Source organism: Sorex fumeus, unplaced genomic scaffold (assembly GCF_029834395.1).
Source record: "Sorex fumeus unplaced genomic scaffold, SorFum_2.1 ptg000130l, whole genome shotgun sequence".
Lineage (NCBI taxonomy): Eukaryota > Metazoa > Chordata > Mammalia > Eulipotyphla > Soricidae > Sorex > Sorex fumeus.
The window spans coordinates 5,006,134-5,027,041 of NW_026606187.1; the positions used below are offsets into that span (position 1 = coordinate 5,006,134).

At 48.9% G+C, this 20,908-nt stretch overlaps 2 protein-coding genes across 2 annotated transcripts in view; both read left to right on the forward strand.

Moving 5' to 3' along the window:
• The window catches only part of POLR3E (RNA polymerase III subunit E), a 282,521-nt gene that overhangs the window by 129,871 nt on the left and 131,742 nt on the right, over window positions 1-20,908 (forward strand). The window lies entirely within an intron of this gene.
• VWA3A (von Willebrand factor A domain containing 3A) overlaps window positions 1-20,908 on the forward strand; it is a 58,453-nt gene that overhangs the window by 25,817 nt on the left and 11,728 nt on the right. Inside the window, exons 11-22 of the mRNA XM_056138808.1 lie at window positions 1,682-1,805; window positions 1,945-2,048; window positions 3,357-3,437; window positions 4,678-4,772; window positions 7,616-7,735; window positions 10,450-10,524; window positions 10,875-11,019; window positions 11,360-11,555; window positions 15,333-15,403; window positions 17,597-17,749; window positions 19,651-19,738; window positions 20,147-20,257. Of these exons, the coding sequence (XP_055994783.1) occupies window positions 1,682-1,805; window positions 1,945-2,048; window positions 3,357-3,437; window positions 4,678-4,772; window positions 7,616-7,735; window positions 10,450-10,524; window positions 10,875-11,019; window positions 11,360-11,555; window positions 15,333-15,403; window positions 17,597-17,749; window positions 19,651-19,738; window positions 20,147-20,257 (1,363 nt within the window). The remainder of the gene's footprint in view (window positions 1-1,681; window positions 1,806-1,944; window positions 2,049-3,356; window positions 3,438-4,677; window positions 4,773-7,615; window positions 7,736-10,449; window positions 10,525-10,874; window positions 11,020-11,359; window positions 11,556-15,332; window positions 15,404-17,596; window positions 17,750-19,650; window positions 19,739-20,146; window positions 20,258-20,908) is intronic.

Here is a 20,908-nt window from a genome sequence, read left to right on the forward strand (position 1 = left end):
AGGAAAGAAGGAAAGAGGGAAGGAAGGAAGAAAGAGAGAGAAAAAAAGGAGGGAGGGAGGGAGGGAGGGAGGAGGGAGGGAGGGAAGGAAGGAAGGAAGGAAGGAAGGAAGGAAGGAAGGAAGGAAGGAAGAAAGGAAGGAAGACAGTCTTGTTTTAGAGGTGTCTTCCAGCAGGATTCTGTCCTTCCCTTCCGACTCTTCAGAGAAGGGTGATCACCTCAGCCACCAAGTCACCTCTGTCCTTCCCACCCAGCAGCTCACGGCACTCAGGGACATTCCTGTTTGATGAATTGGTTTGTTTAGCCTTGGGGAAAAAAAAAGAGTCCAACCAGTTTATGGCCACAAGCACCATCAAAGGTCTGATCCACAGAGAACTTACAAGAGTCAGAAGGGAAACCAAGGGTGAGAGATGAGGGCGGGGAAGGGACAGCTGGTCCCCTGCTCTGGCTGGAGTTGCTCAGAAGCAGCATCTGGGCCTGGGATCTCAGGAGTCTGTGCCAGCCCGCTACTAAGGACCTTGGCGTAGTAACAGTTGTTTGGGTTATAATGGTTTTTGTTTTTCTGTTACGTTTATTTATTTATTTATTTTTGGCTTTGGGGTCACACCTGGTGATGCTCAGGAGTTACTCCTGGTTCTGCACCCAGGAATTACTCCAGGCTTTGCTCAGGGGACCATATGGGATGCCAGGGATCAAACCCAGGTTGGCTGCATGAAAGGCAAATGCCTTACCCACTGTACTATTGCTCCAGCCCCTATTTTTATTTTTATTTACTTTTCCCCACCTCCCTCTATTATTATTATTATTATTATTATTATTATTATTATTGCTTTTTGGGTAACACCTGGTGATGCACAGGGGTTACTCTTGACTCGTGCACTCAAGAATTACTCCTGGTGGTGCTCGTGGAATCATATGAGATGCTGGGAATTGAACCCAGGTCGGCCGTGTGCATGGCAAATGCTCTACCCCTATGCTATCGCTCCAGCCCCCCCTCTATTATTTTTAACTGGGGTAGACTTGGTACATGCTGCATGTAATTTGGGGCCATACATGTGATGTTTGATACCTACATGCAGTAATATTAGCTAACACTTATCATGTCACACAATTATTCCTTTTCTGTGTTTCTGTGTTGAGAACAATTAAGATCTAGTCGCTTAGCAACTTGAAAATTTGTAACAGTATTATTAATGGTGATGACTGTATTGGACGGCTCTTTTATCATTTGCTCTTTTGAAGGGAGAGGTTGAACCTCCCAAGCAGTGCTCAGGGAATCGGGGGTTCAGTGTTCAGCCTGGCGGTTGGTGCAGCGTGTGGACCCAGCAGTGATGAGGCTCTGGGTTGAATCTTCTAAAGCAACAAAAAGAAAGCAAAAGTGGGTCTGGAGCGATAGCACAGCAGATAGGGTGTTTGCCTTGCACGCGGCTGACCCAGGTTCGATTCCCAGCATCCCATATGGTCCCCTGAGCACCGCCAGGAGTAATTCCTGAGTGCAAAGCCAGGAGTAACCCCTGAGCATCATCAGGTGTGATGCAAAAAAAAAAAAAAAAAGGAAAAGAGAAGGAAGGATATTCCAGGGGACAGCCGGGTGCCTGGGTGACTGAGGGTTTGTTTTCCAGCTTTAAAATAGGATCATGTCATGAAGATGTTGTTTTTGTGTCATTTCATTTTTCACACAGATTGCAAATGGGCCATTGACAAATTCCTTGCCTAAGCCCCCAAGGCATGAGGACCCTCTCACAATTGAGTTCCCGAATTTGGACAAAAATTCCACAGAATGGCTAAAAACATACGGTCTCAAAGGTAAATCCCCAAAGAGGAAGAACCAGGAGTCAGGTGAGAGGAAGAACCAGGAATCAGGTGTCTGACTGGAAAGCATGAAGCCACTGGACTTTGGGGTGGAGCGGGGGGCCTCAGACCTCACTATTATTTGTTCTTACAGCCAAGAAGTTAAGCCTTTATCAGGTGCTGGCCCCCAATGCATTCTCCCCCGTGGAGGAGTTTGTGCCTATTCTCAAGAAAACGGTGTCATCGACTATCCATGAGGTAATTCCAGTCAGGCTTCTTTCCCTCCCTGGCACAGAAGCTCCAAGGCGGCATTTCACTTCTCCTCAGACGTTCAGGAAGTACAGGATCAGGGGCCTGAGGGTCTGGGTGGGGTGCAGGCTTTCACCAAAGTCACTCTAAGGCCTAGTTCCCAAAGGTGTGAAAATGGAACTTGGCTCATGAGAGAAATCAATCTGGTCCTACGGGGACTTCCTCCACGGAAGTTTCCCTGCAACCTTTTTGCCATCTCTGTGTCCTCAACTTTACCTCTTAGAGACTTCTCTCGTTCTTAATGTGTGTTGAATGCCCATGTTTGTCCCTACCATTGTGAGCTCTGAAAAAGAAGAAAAACTCTCTTCTCTAACTCTATATCCCCATGATCTAGTGTAATAAGCAACTAATAAGTGTTAAGAAGGAAGAAAGGAAGGAAGGAAAGAAGGATGGAGAGGAAGGAAGGAAGGAAGGAAGGAAGGAAGGAAGGAAGGAAGGAAGGAAGAAGAGGACAGGGGAGGGGAGGTAAGGGAGGAGGAGGGGAAGAAAGGGGGAGGGAAAGAGAGAGGAGAGAGAATGGGAGGAGAGAGAAGGGGAGGGAAGGGGAAAGGAAGGAGGGAAAGGGAGAAATAAAGACGTGGATAGGTAGATAACTTTATTGGTAGAAGGATTAATGGATGGATAGAATATGAATAAATGAAATTTTAAATGGAAGGATGGATTACACAATAGAATAAACTATAAAAGAATAGAAAATTAAAAAGTAAGAATGAAAGGTTGGAGAAATGGAAGAGACTAGACTAGACTAGTGACTAGAAAGGTCATTAGAAAGATGGAACAATTAAAGGGACAGAGTGGAGGCAGGTCATTCTGGCAGTGGACGGAGGAAGATGATGACTCAGTGGGCCAGTAGAACACAGGGAACAAGTTTGATTTTCAACCTGGCCCACTGGGTTCCCAAACGAAAGAAACCATGGCCAGGACATCTCCAGGGCTCCAACTCTGCCCTTCCCAGCACCGCCATTCAGACCTTATAAGAACGACACTGATGTTGAGACAAGTCTCTCGATTGTGCCACCTGACTTGTCAAATCTAGTTTTTTTTTTTTTGGTCGGGGGGAATTCATATCCCCAAAAGACTCTGCTGCCAGGTCCAGAAAAGCAATATCTGGGGTTGGGGGGAAGGGGGTGGGGAGCATTGGTGTAATCCCATCCTAGACATGTTCAGAGTCCATTTCTGCTGTGCATTTGGATGGAGAGCCCAATACTCAAAATCCTTCTTCAAATATGCTCCCCCTCATGGTGTCCCTGGGTGCAGAAGGCAATGGTACAATTCGAGTGGCACGATGGGACAATGAAGAATCTTCATGTGGATATACCCTTCCTCTATGAGTACCAGGTCAGTGATGGGTGCGGTTGGTCAGAATACGGGGTGTGTGAAGGGGGAAGGACAGGAACGTACCAGGGGACGTGGGAGACACCAAATTGTTGAATGAATATCTCCTTCTAAACAAAGACTGCTCTGCATAATCTCCTCCTCCTCCTCCCCACGAGATACACAGTTACAACATTGTTCATGATTGTCATACAATGTTCAAACACCTGTCCCTTCAGCAGTGTACACTTCCCACTACCAGTGTCCCCAGTTTTCTTCCTTCCACCCTTCCACCCCTTAGTCTGCCTCTATGGCAAGTACTTTTCTTCTCCTCCTCCTGCTCTTCCTCCTCTTCCTCCTCCTCCTCCTCCTCCTCTTCCTCTTCCTCCTCCTCCTTCTTTCCCTTCTCCTCCTCCTTCTCTTTCTTCTTCTCCTTCTCCTCTCTCTGTCTCTCTCTTGCATTCTCTCTCTCCTTTTGAGCATTATGGTTTGCAATACAGGTACTGAAAGTTTATCATGTACATTCCTTTACTTCCTTTCAGCACTCAGTTCTTGTCCAGAGTGATCATTTCCAACTACCATTGTCATAGCAGTCCCGTCTCTATCCTCACTGCCCTCTCCACCCCTTCTTGTGGCAAGCTTCCCACTCCTGGCCCTCATTCCTACTGTCCTTAGCTAATAGTCTCATCCTTTGTTTTTTATATCCTGTGGGTCATCTCATGCTTTTCCCACTCACAGTCCCTTCCCCAAGAAATGCAACCTGGGCAAGCACTGCCAGAAACCCCTCAGACTCATCACACCTTTGAACTCATTTTTGGGTCGTTTTTTATTAAGGAACATTTTGCTATTGCCATTTTTTTAACCACTTCCACATTTGGTGACACAGCCCCTATGGAGTCCTGACCACAGTTTAAGAAGTTAGAATCTTGGGGCTGGAGCAATAGCACAGCAGGTAAGGCATTTGCCTTGCACACAACCGACCCGGGTTCGATTCCCAGCGTCCCATATGGTCCCCCAAGCAGCGCCAGGAGTAATTCCTGAGTGCATGAGCCAGGAATAACCTCTGTGCATCACCGGGTGTGACCTTAAAAGCAAAAAAAAAAAAAAAAAAAGGAAGTTAGGATCTAGCAGAGTATTTATACCCCAGACCTGGACACATAAATCCTAGAAGCTAACAAGTTCATCCCTCCCCCGCCCCCAAGACTTTACAACCGGCCATACTCTGCATGGTCAGGTCACTCTGTGTGTCCCCACGGATTTGCAGAAACAGCTCAACAGAATTGTGCGGCTCTACGAGAGGCGGATCGAGTGGCTGTCCCTGGCCAGCAGAAGAATCTGGGGCACCGTCTGTGAGAAAAGGTACCTTCTCCTAGCTGGGGCCTTGCTCTTTGTGGGTCCAGCACGTGCACTTGACTTATCCAACATGTCCTAACAAGTCCCCTGCGAGCGGCCTTGGAAGTCTTCCCTCAGGTTCAGGATCAGCAGAATCCCTAGAGGAAAAAGTCACCAGTGTCAGTATCAGCATCCAAACCGTCCCTCGGGGTGCTTTCCGGTCTGAAGCAACAGAGGGTAGGCGGGAACCAACGTAAATGTGAAAATGGGAGTTAGAGTGTGGTCACTGACAATTTTTTAAAATTTTATTATTTTATTATGATTATTATTATTTTGCTTTTTGGGTCACACCCGGTGAAGCACAGGGGTTACTCCTGGCTTTGCGCTCTGGAATTACTCCTGGCGGTTTTTGAGGGACCATATGGGATGCTGGGAATTGAACCCAGGTTGGCCACGTGCAAGGCAAACGCCCTACCCGCTGTCCTATGGATTCAGTCCTGGCAATTCTAAAATAAAGCCAATGACTGCCTTCAGTTCTGGTTTGATCCAGAAGTCCATGCATGTCAGGAATCTGTCTCCATCACTCATCTCTGCCTCCTTCCCTCTTGGTTTTGTTTTCAGGCAGACATTCTTCCTCCTGGTGGCAAGATTCCACTTGAAGCTCCCAACTTAATTTCTCGGGGAGGGAGTGTTATCCTCAGGGCTATTATGTCCCACTGGTACTTGGCCAACCAGGCCAGGCAGTTCAGTGCTACTCAGGATTGTGGATGTGGTACTACTCAGGACTGGGGTGCTCAGGGCCATCCTAGTGGTGCTCGGGGACTCAGTGGTGGTTGGGGGGTAAGGGATGGGATGCTGGAGATGATTTTTGGTACCTCGAGCATGCAAAGCATATATTCTAGACTTTTGAACTATCTCCCTGGTGCCAATTTTTTTCTCTCTTTTCTGGGGCAAGGGTGGGAGCACACACGGCAGTGCTCAGAGCTTATTTCTGGTTCTGCACTTAGGGATCACTCCTGGCAGGCTCAGAGGAGCATTATGGGGTGCCAGGGATGGAACCTGGTCAAATGCCTGCAAGGCAAGCACCCTTCCTATGGTATTATTTCTCTGCCCCTGCTAATTTACTTTCTACCAGTTTATCACACCCGGGGCTCTGGGCCTGGACCTATCCGTGAGCTATTTTCTTCAGTCAGAAAGACAGGGAGTTGATTTTGGCTAAAATCAAAACCTGACTTTTTGTTTGTTTTATTTGAGGCCACACCGGGTAGTGCTCGGAGCCTTACTCCTAGCGAGGCTCAGCAAACCAAAGGGGGTGCCTGGGATCAAACCCAGTTGACCATATGCATGGCAAGTACCTTACCTGGTATTCTATATTTTCTGGTCTTCAAAAACCCACTTTGGGCTGACCCTCCCCAACTCAAATGGACTAACGGAGGAACATGTTCTTCCCAAATGCAAATCAGGATGCTCCTGCTACAGGAGCTAAGAATTGCTTACTTGGGAATAAAAATAGTTATCAATTATAGCCATTAAAAAATTCCATACCAGAACTAGAGAGATAGTACAGAGGGTAGCCAACCTGGGTTCAATCCCTAGCATCCCGAAGTTCCCCAAGGCCACCTGTCTCTGCACTTAGGGAGTGACCCTGAGTAATCCCTGAGCATCACTGGTGTCTGGTTCAAAAACAAAAAAAACAAGTTTCATACCTTATCTGATGTGTTACCACTTTGAAAGTATTACGTATTATATCATATATCAGTGAGACCTTCTGAGGGGCCTTACTATAAATGGTTGCTAGTTAAATATACTAAGGGTAAGACAGGTTTTGTGACTTACCCAAGGCAACACACAAGAAGTGGGTCTTGAACCAAAAGGCTTCCCACTCTAAATCCACTACATCTTTTTGCTTCCATGGTGTTTCTAAATGAGCTGGGGCTGCAGCTCAGCACTTGCCTTACAGGCCCTGAATTTAACCCCCAGCACTGAAAAGTAAAATCATCACTGTGTCTCCAAATGAGACTGCAAGGAGAAGCCAGGGCTATAAGATTTGAAGTAGTGAAAGGAGAAAGTGAAACAAGGATAGAAATCTCGTAACAGAGAGGAAATAAAAAAGATGCAAACCCCAGAGGCGCAGATCCCTGCCTCCCTCCCCACCACCATCTACTTTGCTTCATTTCCTTCCCTTTTCTTTTGAAAGACCCCAATTCTGGGTCAGAGACAGCTGGTGAGAGAGTGCTTGCATGCAGAAATCCTGGGTCAGATTCTGAGCACCCCACAACCCCCCAAGCACTGTAGGTAGAGATGCCGAACAAACTCAGAAGTAGCCCCCAGCACCTTCTGGGGCCAGGTGTGACCCTAAACCAAAATAAATAAAGACCCCCACCTCTCGTCATATTGAATGAACTAAGCATAGTTACATGTATGACAGTACATGTCATTCATGCAGTCCCTGACCATAAACCATCTATTTTGCCATGAGACTTTATTCACGAAGTTTCCCCAGCCCCTGAGTTTACTCTTGTATCTTGGTTTTGGTTTTGGGCCTCACCCAGTGATGCTCAGGATCTACTCATGGCCCAGCACTGAGGGGTCACCTCTGGCTGGCCTTAGGGGAGCCATGCGGGGTGCTGGGAACCAAACCCGAGCTGGCCGCGTGCAAGGCAGGTGCCCTGTCCACCGTCCTATCTCTGCAGTCCCCGGTGTTAACCCACCTCTGTTGACCTTAAACCATGAAGATGACTTGCGCCAGCTCTTAATTTTAACTTGGCAGACAAAATTTCCCTGGAAAACACTTTAAATAGTAAAATGGAACAACACAAACGTTATCGGAGCGATTTGGTTCTCTGCTTAAAGCTTGTGTTTCTTTTTAGGGTGGTTATACTGCTCGATATCTCTGAGACCAATTCCATATACATTATTCACATCCAGCACTCCCTGCGGCTTCTGCTGGAGGAGCAGCTCTCCAACAAAGACTGCTTCAACGTCATCGCGTACGTGCCCAGCGCCATGCGGGGGAGGCCAGGAGTGTCCGCCTGTCCTCGCTGGGCTGAGGCATCTGGTGGGTGGCGGGCTGTGAAGGCCCCTAGAGCCAGCGTCCTAGGATGGCCACCGGTTTATCTGATTTGAAGGAGCTTGTTTGCAGCTTGAATAATTAAGGAGTTGCAGGACAGTCCCACTGGGACGAAGGTGATAAGCGGCCCCCAAAGGCGCAGCTTGATCAGCCAGGATACAGTAACACAGCTCATTGCCCTATTTGGCTCCTGAGCTGCTAAACACAGGAGAAGAAGAAAACAAAACAAAACAAAACAAAAAAACAGCCAGGCACAGGCCCAGTTTAGATCTAGCAAGGCACAATAATTCAAATACTGCAATTGCAGGGCCCAGAGATGGGGTCCAGGGACTGGGGCATTTGCCGGGCATGGGCATGCAAGTGACCCTGATTTGAATCCCTAGCACTATGTTTGGTCATCCCCAGCACGTGGATGGTCCTCAGCAAAGTGATTCCTGAGCACAGAGCTAGGAATAAGCCCTGAGTGCCCCGGGTGGGACCCCAACCCCCCCACCAAAACAGAAAGAATATTTAGAATTGCAATTCTAAATTTTCATTATATATACTTATGTGTGCATATAAAGCAATATATATTCAAATTGCATATAAAACTATGTATTTAAACAATATAAAAGTATAATTTAAATGGCATGTAAACTATATATTTAAATTATATAATAACTATATAGCATGTATTATATAAAAGGTAAAGGTAAAGGTAAAGGCCCTCCCGTTGATCGTCGATTTGCTCCAGCGGGCCCAGTAACGTCTCCATTGGAGACTTTGTTGTTACTGTGTCTGGCATATCGAATACTCTCGGTAGCTTGCCGGGCTCTCCGAGAGGGGCGGAGGAATCGAACTCGGGTCGGCCATGTTGGCCGCTTGTAAGGCGAACGCCCTACCCGCTGTGCTTGTATTATATTATATAACTATATAACATTTAAATTGAATTTATTCACAGGGAATTTTATATACAAGTTTAATATTAAAACTTTAGCATTTTTAATTTAACATTTTAGCATTATAAATATAAATATTCTATACACAAATACTATCTAATCTATATTAAATTATATGTTTATAACATATATTACAGATTAGTATATGCAATTTGAAAGTATATTTATATCAGAGCTGGAGTGATAGTACAGTGAGTGTGGCCTTTGCCTTGAAGGTGGCTGACCCAGGTTTGATCCCGGCACCCGATATGGTCCCCCAAGCACTGCCAGGAGTAATTCCTGAGTGCAGAGCTGAGTTACCCCTGAGCATTGCCAGGTTCGGCCCAAAATCAAACAGAAAAGTATAGTTATATATAATTTAAATCATGAAACTGAAGAGATAGATAGTACAGTGGGTAGGGTACATTCTTGCCTTGAATTCAGCCAATGCAGGTCTAATCCCTGGCTTCCCATATGGTTCCTCAAGCAATGCCAGGAGTGACCCCTGAGTGAAGGTCCAGAAATAACCCCTGGGCATCGCCAGATGTGGACCAGAAATAAACAAATATATAAACATGCATATATTTACATATATGTTTATATATGCATTTTAATTATATGCCATATACAAATGAATATATGTGTATATATACATTTTTAGTTGTATATCATTTTAAAAATTAGAGAAAAACAGAAACCCACTTAAACATTTATACAATTTCACTTTAATAGAATGTTCTTAACCTAATAAGGCTAATTATGTCTTTATCTGTACCTGACCCTGATATTTTGTTTGTTTTGGGGTCACACCTGGCTTGATTCCGGACTTTTCCTGGTTCTTGCTCAGGGATCACCCCTGGAGGGGGTTGAGGGAATCATATGCAGGGCTGGGAATAGAGCCCAGCTCAGCCACATGCGAGGCAAACACTCTACCCGCTGTTACATATCGCCAGGTCCCTAAGTTAACATTTTTGGGCTCTTAGGATAGATGCCAAGAAGTAGAATAGCTGGGTTCTAATGGAAGCTTAGTTCTTAATTTCTCTGTCTCAATACTGTTTTTCCATAAAGGCTGAGCCAGACAGTGGGAGCTATTTCTATATAAGTATGATGCTTCCTCAACACGCAGAGGAGTAATAAGAGAAACGGGGACAAGAGAGTGTGGGAATGGGGGCATTGTCTGTAAACAGGGCCTCGGAAGGTGATGAAATGATGATGAAATGAAGAGGCCAAGTGGAGGAATTAACCTTGTATAGGAAGAAGCACCTTTTCCTTGGTTAAAGAGACTGGGGATCACAATCCTCTCAGGAGCTTTTAAATTCTGTCTTGGAGAAACTGAGACAAAACCTATAATGATACAGACAAAAGTAGAAAATGTGTCATGAGAATGAATCAGCACTGGGGATTTAAAAAGGGGGGGGGGTTATTCCCTCCTTGTGGGTGAAAGGGACCCCACAGACCAGGGAGAACTATTCATCTTCCATTAGAAGGTTGGGTGGGAGAGCTGGTCCTTGTTCTGGTCTCTGCCTCGGCCCTGATCACTCCCACCCTGAAGAGCCTGAGGCACATTTCGTAACCACCAAGGAAGTGACGAGTTGGGCCTGGTGGCACCCTGATGTTTGGGGTGCCATTCCAGTGTTGCCTCCCTTGACAGCTTGGGGATCCCAAGAGTGGGGACAGTGGCTGCATCTGCCTTAGATAGCTCTTTCTCTCCTCCAAGGTTCGGAAGCACAGTTGAGAGCTGGAGGCCAGAGATGGTTCCTGTGAACCACAAAAACCTACAAAGCGCCTGGCGGTAGGTGTGCCTCCGTGGTCTGGGCGCAGCCTCTTCAGCGCTGTCATCGCTGTCTCCCTCTCCACCATAAGCGTGACAGAAAATCTCAACCGCTTGCCTTCCCTGCCCTCTGCACCCAGCCTTCTTCAGCCTGTTCTTCCTTCAGCCTGTTCTTCCCTCAGCCTGTTCTTCCTCAGCACATCCTCAAACCATCCTCCCTCAGCTTATTCTCCCTCAGCCTGTCCTCCCTCAGCACATTCTCCCTCAGCAAATCCTCCCTCAGAACATCCTCCCTCAGAACAGCCTCCCTCCGCCTGTCCTCCATCAGTCTGTCCTCCCTCAGCACGTCCTCCCTCACCTCCTGCCTCCAGGTGGGCCCTGGGCCTGCGCTGTGAGGGCAGCAGGAATGTCCTCGGTGCCCTGCGGAAGGCTCTGGAAGTGGACTTCAAGGACAAAGGCAGATACGAGTCCCAGGGCATCTACCTCTTCACGGGGGGCATCCCCGACCAGGACATGGTAGGCAGCCCGCGTCCTTCAGAACCCGCCTCTATCACAGTGAGCAGCCGGGGCCGGGGCGGGTGTGAAGCCGCAGCTCCTGCTCCGAAGGCCGTGCTGGGCCTGAGCATCTGTCTCCCACAGACCCAGGGGTCCATACACGGGGTGCCAGTGACTCCGAGTGACTCAGGCCCAGTGCCCCAGACACAGCCTGTTAATGGAGCATGGGAAACTCTTCTAGCCTTAGTGCCAAGCTGGAGGGGCAGAGGGGACCCCCGAGGGAGATGCTGAGGCTCATCAGCCTGGACCCAGTAGCTTCTGGCACCTCAGCCACGGCCCCTCCTGCCCTCTCGCCTCACAGACCTTGCTCAGCGCCTACATGGCCCAGACCTGTGGGGGCTGCGACCTCCAGCTGAACGTGAGCCTCTTCTACGTGGGGGAGCCCCAGCTGGACACCACCCCCCCTGCCTGCTACGCCAGTCGCATGGACACAGCAGCTGCCTACCGGGAGGCCACCCAGGCCGTGGGGGGTCGCTTCCACTGGTTTGGAGACACCGGTGCGTGAGGGTGGGCTGGATCCTTCTCTTTCTTCCCGGACTCTTGTCTCAGTACTAGCAGAGCCCTGGAGGTGTAGAAGATTCCAGAAAAGCATTGTGAGGAAGTCCCATTTCATTATTTATTTATTTTTATTTGGGGTGACGGGGTTGGGGAAGCTATGTCAAGTGATACTCAGGCCTTACCTCTGGTTCTGCATTCAGGGGTCACTCCTGGTGGGGCTCAGAGAACCATATAGGATGCAAGGGATTAAACCCGGGACAGCTGTGTGCAAGGCAAGGGCCTACCTGCTGTACTAACAATCTAGCCTCTATTTTTCTTTTTAAAGCTATTTAAAGCTTTTGTTTGGATTTGGGGGGGCCACACCAGTGGTGCTCAGCACTTAGGGGACCCTGTAATGCCAGGGATTAAACCCGGACCCCCACACATGCCTTCAACTCTTTGAACTGTCTCCCCAACCCTTAAATTCACATTTGATTTGATTTTACTTACTTTTTCACGAAGTATCATAATTTACTGTCACTGTCACTGCACTGTCCTCCCGTTGTTCATCGATTTGCTCAATTGGGCCCAGTAACATCTCCGTTGTGAGACTAGTTGTTACTGTGTTTGGCATATCAAATACGTCACGGGGAGCTTACCAGGCTTTGCTGTGTGGGCGAGATACTCTTGGTAGCTTGCTGGGCTCTCCGAGAGGGGCAGAGGAATTGAACCCGGGTTGGCCATCATAATTTACAATATGATTGAAGTTATTTGACAGTTATGAAGTTATCATGACAATCCTTCTGCCAGTATCTCAAGATCTCTCTGAAATCATATTTTTGTAACACGCCACTGTTTTGAAGTGGGTAGTGGTGGTTGACATTGTAAATGAACTTAATACAGCTGAGCTAGACTCATCCAAAGGGCTAACATGATCTGTTTTCTATCATCTGTATTTTTACTGCCACTTTTTGTGGGGTCAAACCCAGAGATGTTCAAGGGACCTTGCAATGATGGGGATTCCACCCAGAGCACTGCACAATGTGCGAGACATTTTGCCACAATTTTCTTGAAGTGAAAATGAAAGAAAAATAAAACTAAAACTATTTCTGGACTTCTGGAGAGATAACAGAGTGGGTAATGTGCTTACCTTGGATGTGCCAACCCAGATTTGATCCCTGGCCCTACATATACCCTCCAAAGGGTCATATGTAGGGCCAGGGATCAAAAACCCCCACCAGGACACCACAGCCCCTGACTACTACACCAGCTGTGTGAAAATGGCTTATGATTTCTGGCCCCAATATATATTCATGGCCCCTATGCGCGCACACACACACACACACACACACACACACATTTATAATGCCAGAGCTGGAAGAACCCTAAAGTTCCCTTAATTTAACGTTTGAAAAGGGTGGTATGTTTCTGACAAGCATGGTGGTTGTCAAAATAATGGCATGTAGAGCACAGAAAAATTATTCTTCTCATTATTATTATTATGTATTCATTTATTTGGGCTGTAGCGATAGCACAGCGCATAGGCTGTTTGCCCTGCACACAGCCAACCGGGTTCAATTCTTCCGTCCAGTAGTAGCGCAGCAAGCTACTGAGAGTATCCCGCCCGCACAGCAAAGCCTGGCAAGCTGCCTATGACGTATTCAGTATGCCAAAAACAGTAACAACAAGTCTCACATGGAGACGTTACTGGTGCCTGCTTAAGCAAATCGATGAACAATGGGACGACAGTGCAGTGCAGGGTATCAGAATATGCACACTAAAGTATGCCACTTTAACAGGCCTGGAAAGATGAGAAAGTACAGGGGTTAGGACACTTGCCTTGCACCCTAGTGGCCGTGGTTCAAATCCCTGGCATTATCTATGGTCCCCAGAGCACTATCAGGGTCATTCCTGAGCATAGAGACAGGAATAGCCCCTGAGCACTGCAGGCTGTGACCCAGAACTACCCCACCTGCCCAAAAATGCCCCATTGACATCAGGATGATTTGAAGCTGAAATGATGGAGAAACGAATGGTGATTTCAACAGAAAAGGGCCTGACTGAAAAAGCAGGACACTTGTAGCCGGGAGACTCTGAAAGGCACCTCCCAGGAAGAGGAGGCTCCCCTGGGTTCACACTCCCAGCTCTTAGCAGCCCACAGATAACAAGGCGTGGAAATCCCACTCAACCCGCCCTCGTTTCCAATTTATCCCCCGTCTTCACCTTCCCACAGGGAGCCTAGACCCCTCCCCCCACCTGTCATTCTCTACAGCTGTCCTCTTCTTTGGTGAGACGCTGAGTCTGCTCCGAGTTCTGTGCAGCCCCGGAGGCACTCACTCCATGGCCCCTCACAGCCACCTGCGCTCAGAAACTTGAAAAAGTTTGTTTTCCTCTTGCCCACCTGTTTTTGTTCACTTAATGGTCACATCTCCTCAGAAGTTCTCAGAGGGCAGAGGAAATTTTTTTTTTCTCTCTCCTGAATGTTATTTGTGCTCAGACACCCTCGGGGCTGCTCTCCAGGCCAATGACTCAGTTTGAGGGGGCCAAAGATATGGTGTTTCTTGACCTGGAGATCCCTAGGACAACTCAGCAGTGCTGAGATATTATCATTCCACCTGGTGAAGCTCAGTTCCTTATGGTGCCCAGGATCAAACCTTCATCAGGCACGAGCCAGGCCTACACCCTAAGCCCTGGGCCATCTCTCCAGCCTGCTCTGTGCTTGCCTTAGCATTTATTTTTTAACAATTACTTATTTATTTGTTTATTTATTTTGCTCTTTGGGTCACACCCAGCAATGCACAGGGATTACTACTGCCTCTGCACTCAGGAATTACTCCTGGTGATGCTCAGGGGACCATATGGGATGCTGGGAATCAAACCCAGGTTGGCTGTGTGCAAGGCAAACACTCTACCCACTGTGCTATAGTTCCAGTCAACATTTGTTTTTTTAAATACTGGGGCCAAGAGTTCCAGGGTACTACCAAAAAAATGCTAGCTCTGCATTGTAGTAATGACACAGATTGTCCTTGTTTATCTTTAATATCACCTACCGGGGTTGTGGTCAGGGGTCCTGTGGTGCCAGGAAGGAACTCAGGGCCTCACACGTAGGCATGTGCGCTATAACTTGAGTCAAATCTTCAGCTGTAGTTTTCCTTTTTATTTACATTTTATTTTGCGAGACCTCCCAAGCAATGTTGAGGGAGTTCAGGACCCCCTCTGGGAGATTCACAGCCCACCAGGATGTTAGTTGATTACAAGAACTGGGGCATAGGGCTAGAGTAATAGCATTTGCCTTGCACATGGCCGACCCAGGTCCAATTCACAGCATCCCATATGGTCCCCTGAGCACCACCAGGAGTAATTCATGAGTGCAAAGCCAGGAGTAAGCCCTGTGCATCACCAGGTGTGACCTGAAAAGCCAAAAAAAAAAAAAAACCTGTGGCATGTGGTTCTGGGTACCAGGGACCACCAGGGTCACAGCAGGGATGCTGAGGGAGCCATATGGTGCCGGGGATTGAACTGGGGTCAGGTACACACTCCCCGCCATACTATCTCTCAGACCCCAGACAGTAGCACCTTGAGTATTGCCAAGATGGGTCTTGCTATTCACTGCAAGAGCAGCCCCTCCACTTCCTTTGGGTGGGAGCTCCTGGGTACTAGCACCACGTCCCACGACCAGCACCTTCTCTTGGGGACCCCACTGGAGCCTCCTCCTGTCCTTCTGGCTCTAGCTCCCTCACTGCTGCCCCCTGATATGGACATGGCCTGTGTCTCCTGTCCACGCACTTTGTTTTCAGGCATTTTTGAAAGTGATGACATCGACATCATCACGTCGGAGATGGAAAAGGCTCTCAACTACTCCCAAAAGGTACCTCAGCTGGGTGGCTCTGTTGTCAGCATGTCCGGGGAGCTCTGTAAAAGACTGGGAACCAAGGGGCTTGAGACAGACATTCTCATGGCTCCAAGGTTGGAAATCTGAAATCAAAGGGTCGGAGCAATAGCACAGAGGATAGGGCATTTGCCTTGCATGCGGCCACCTGGATTCAATCCCCAGCATCCCATATGGTCCCCCGAGCACCACCAGGACTAATTCCTGAGTGGATTCAGGAGTAACCCCTGAGCATTGCTGGGTGTGACCCAAAAAGAAAGAAAAAAGAAAGAAAGAAAGAGAGAGAGAGAGAGAGAGAGAGAGAGAGAGAGAGAGAGAGAAAGAAAGAAAGAAAGAAAGAAAGAAAGAAAGAAAATCTGAAATCAAGGCATCAGACGGGTCAGGCTGTACAGAGAACGGGCTCAGGAGGATCCTCATGACCTTCTCCTAGCTCCTGGTGGCAGCTGGGGTGTTTTCAAAACCAACTGCATACAGTGCTTGTTAAAAATGTTGAGGAGACTTGGGTTGTTTTTCTATCCTGACTGCTGGATTAAGCTCTGTGTGAATACAGGTGTTTGGACAACTTTTTGAATGAATGCTTTTGTGTTGGAGGGGGTAGTGTATGTAGAGGCGGGATTACTATGCAGCCATATGAGAAGATGAAGTCCTGCAGTTCACTGCAACTTGGATAGGACTAGACGATATCACATTAAGTGAAAGAAGCCAGAGAGAAGAGGGTAAATACCCGATGATCTCGCTCAGCTATGAGACAGAGAGAAACAAAACTACGGAATAGATGAACCAAAGGAAAATAGGGCTGGAGTGATAATATAACAGATAGGGCTCATGCCTTGCATGCAGCTGACCCAGATTCAATCCCCAGCATCCCATATGTCCATATGAGAACCTCCAGGAGTGATTTCTGAGTATAGAGCCAGGAGTAACTGCTGAGCATTGCTGGGTGTGGCCCCCAAACAAAATAAAAAAGGATAACACGCCCTTGGCCCTGAATTGCATAACTGAACAACAGCAAGACATGAAGCCAATATGAAGTCAATTTATTTGTCCCTGAAAGGGGTGTAATGGATGGGAAACTGGGGACATCAGTGGAGAGATTGGTGCTGGACCATTTAATGCCTGAAACAATAATGACAGTGATCAAAGGGAGGGCAGGACAGGGGCCAAGTTACTAGCTAGAGAGATTGAATTCAGCTCCAAATACAGCAGAGGTGTCTGGGACCTAGACCCACGAGCAGAGAAAGGTCAGGGGATGGAAACTTACTCAGAGGAACTTGATTCGGTATCAAGATGAGGGCAAGTGTCATTAGACAGACTTGGCAGGACTCTTGGCTGAAAACAGCATGAGGTCACAGTCAAGGCCAGCAGAGAAGAGAGTTTAGAAGTGCTCAAGGGTCCCTGTCACCAACAGTCATTGGCTTGTGGCGACCCAGGTCCAAGCTCTCCCCTCTCTTCCTCCTCCCTGTGTGAGTCTGTACCTCCTCTTCTGAGGACACCAGTTACAATGGATGAGGCTCTGCCCCTTGTCCAGTGCGACCCCATAACTGAGATCTTAGTACATCTACAAAGGTCCCATTTTCAAGTCACTGTCATAGGTATTCAAGTTTAGACTCCTGCCTCTCTGGGGGATGCAGTTCATTCTGCACCAGCTGCTCTCATTCTGATCTGCTGACACCCAAGGCTTCAGATGAATCTTGGGCAATTCCTAGAAGTCATCGGTTGGGTATTCAGGCCTCCTCTGACTTGTCTCAGACACATCAAGTTCTTTCTGAAACCCAGGGCCTTGGCACTTGCTGTTTCCTCAGCAGTCTGTTCCCCTTCCTCCCAGCGGTGGGCCGGGGCAGGCAGCAAGCCAGCCAGCATTTGTGGAAAGAGCATGGTGGGCTTTGGAAGTAAGCTCTCCTGGCTTTGCATCTAAGGTTCTCCACCTAGATGCAAGTAATGGGGCCAGAGTTTTAATTTCCTCTTCTGCAAATGGAGGTGTGTGTGTGTGTGTGTGTGTGTGAGAGAGAGAGAGAGAGAGAGAGAGAGAGAGAGAGAGAGAGAGAGGTCGATCCAGTGTCTTCTGCTGTGTGTGTATATGTCTGTCTGTCTGTCTGTCTCTGTCTGTGTGTGCGCATGTGTGATAGGCTTGCACTCACCTGTCCTCCCCTGCTCTCCCCGTCCTTGCTGCAGTGCGCCTTGCTCGTCTCCTCTTTGAAGAACCAGTCCGGGAAAACAGTGGAGAAGGCAGCCTCACACAAGGAGAAGCCAAAGATGCCCAAGCACAAGAGTCACACCAGGAAGGGCGGTGCTGCCAAGGCCACCATCCCCTCGGGGGGCAGAACGGTCTGACTAACTCCCTAATAACACAGAATTTCTGTTTCCCTCTGTCTCCTGCTCTTTCCTGCCTCTTGAGCTGGCCTGGACCAGATCCCCAGAGTCCGGGCCCAGGGGGAGGATTGGGGAGGGGCAGTGGTTTGGAGTAGTGAGTGTCCCCGGCTTTGAAGAGGGAGAACTCCAAGGGGAGCTGCTTCTCCTCTCTGGGGCACCCCTGCCTTCAATTGCCTTTGACTAGGCTGTCTGTCTGACCGAGCTTTGCTCGCTAGCCCAAAGGGCTAAGGGTTCAGAGCAGTGGTCGCCATCCAGGTCACAAGGCAAGAGGGAAAACTCAGGGGGTCCCTCAGGGGCATTCACACCCAAATCACCAGGGAATTAGGGGTCTGAGGAGCTCCTGCAGCTTCCACCCCAGACTTCCTGTGCCTGGGGGTACCAGTCCCCATCACAGCCTTCGACGAACCTGTCCTGTGTAAATCACCCAGCAATCAGAAAAGACCTTGAAAGCCAGAGCTGGGGGGCGAGTCCAGGCAGCCTGGGACTGCTGAGTGGAATAGACAGGGACACACTGGGTGTGGCAGTAGGTTTACGGAGTCACCAGGCTTTGCCCACCACACCTGTGCCCAGGGAGAAAACCCAGCCTGTCTGGGAGTGGCATACTTCCTTCCCGGGGCTGTATTTCTCTCTCTCTCTCTTTTTTTTTTTGAAGTAAACAGATTTTATTCGGAGGATTTTTAGGTATGGAGCGATAGCACAGCGGGTAGGGCGTTCGCCTTACAAGCGGCCAACATGGTCGACCCGAGTTCGGTTCCTCCGCCCCTCTCGGAGAGCCCGGCAAGCTACCGAGAGTATTCGATATGCCAGACACAGTAACAACAAAGTCTCCAATGGAGACGTTACTGGGCCCGCTCGAGCAAATCGACGATCAACGGGAGGGCCTTTACCTTTACCTTTAGGTATGGAGGGAGAGAGAGAGTGAGAGTAACGTACTCAAGAGAGAACACAAGCTTCTCCAAGGGTGGAGAGAGAGCCCCTACACACATCCTAGCATTAGACATGAAAGCATGAAAGTACACATCTCAAGAGGGGAGATGTGGGTGACACATGTGCTCAGCCCACATGTGCTCAGTCACTTGGGCACAAGCAGCACATGAGCTCAGGCAGCATATGCACCCGGGGCTGTATTTCTGGTGTTCCAATAAGAATTCAGGGTTTCAGGAGCCTGTTCAGAGACATCACTCCCTTGGGCCTCCCAGATTCTAGGAGGGAAGCCCAGAGTCTCTTTGTTTGTCGTGGACTTCCCTGGTTCTCAAGTGGATTCAGTGGCTTTGCCCGGATACAGGGCTGGCAGCCCCTGAGGGACCACCCCAGGCCTTTTTAGGGCAGTCCACCCAGAGGTCGCCTCAGCTAAACCCCAAGACTCTGGCCACTTTGTGTAGTGGTCGCCACGTTACACCCGAGTCCAGCAAGAAGCTGAGATAAGCCGGAGGGAGAAAGACAAATACTGGGCGAGATGTCCCAGAGGACAGAGAAGATTCCCGAAGTCAGTTGCCATAATGGAGGCCCTGAAATTTCATGCAGTAGGACAAGAAGCAGGAAGCAGGTAAAGGAACTTCTGACCACTCTCCACCTCTGTAATAGGGTTTGTCTCTCTCTCTGTCTCTGTCTCTGTCTCTCTCTCTCTCTCTTTCTCTCTCTCTCTCTCTCTCACACACACACACACACACACACACACACACACACATACTCTTGCATTCACCTCAAACCCCCAAGCCTTCTCAGAATCTTCCACAGGAGAAGGGCAAACCTCCGCCCCCAAGGACAGCTTCTGGAAGAGTACCTGATGGACAGATTGAGGCTGGTCTCCTCCTGAAAAAATGGGTCTCTGATGGGAAAGATGGTCTGTTTTCTAGAACATTCAAGACAGCCCTGACAGAAGGAAAAGCCCCCCCTGGAAAACCTTGATATGGTGCCCACACAACAAAGCAGGTGCCCCTCCAGGTAACATAGGGCTGGCCTCGGGCTGGGGTGGGGCAGCAGAATCGATAATGACAGACATGAAATGTTCAATGCTGTTGATTCTTGATCACGCACCAAGGAAGCAAGATACTTGCCTTGCATGCAGCCAACCCCAGTTTGACTCCTGGCACTGCCTAGGGTCCCCAAGCACTGCCAGAGGTCACAGAGCTAGGAATGGGCCCTGAGCACCTCTGGATGTGGCTCCAAACCCCAAAATAATCATAACAAATAAACCAAGCATGCAACAATCAGGTCATTGCCATAGGTAATCTTTGCTTCCTCCTGTCTCTGTGTCCTACATGACCCCTTTGCAAACTGGGGGGCGCAGAGGGAGCATGAGATGGGGTGCGGAAAGCACTCCCATCAGCCACTGGTTCACATGTCCTTTAGCAACTGTCCGGGTGGGGCCTGAAAGGCCTGCGGAGCGGAGGAAGAAGAGCCAATCAAGGGCAGCAGAGACCTCGCTCTTACTGTTTTACACAGAGCTGGGGAACAGCGTGGGTAAGTTGGTGACCCCTCCAGTCTGTGGTCTTTGAGGTCTTCAACAGCAGGAAGATCACGGTAGGGAACTGGCATAAGCATTCTCCAGAGCAGACCTGACCTCAGGGCACCGGGGTGCAGAGAATGGACGTGCCCAAACCTCTGGGTTCTGCAGACCCAGCACTTGGGCTCCACACACTGGAGAGAGAGGCCAGGGCTGTGCCAGGCCAGCTTGATGCATGGCCGAGGCCTGCTACTTTGCAGTGATGTGGAGAAGGGCACCAGAGGGATCACTCTTTAATCGCCTCCTAATCACTCAGTGAATGCACCTGGGGAATTTTAACAGCTGACCCAAGTGACAGAGAAATTAACTCCAAAGGGAGTGGGGTGAGAGGGGTAATGGAGGGGCCAGAAGATGGCTTAAAGGGATGGGATGCATGTTTTGCCAGCGGGAGCCCTGGGTTTAGTTCCTAGAGCCATGTGGTCTCCTTAACATCACCAGGATTCTATCCCCGGCATCCCATATGGTCCCCTGAGCACCGCGGAATGATTCCTGAGCTCAGAGCCAGGAGTAAGTCCTGAGTATCGCCAGGTATGACCCCAAAAGAAAGAAAAAAACCATCACCAGGAGTGAGCATTGCAGAAAGCAACCCCAAGGACCAGTGGGTGTAA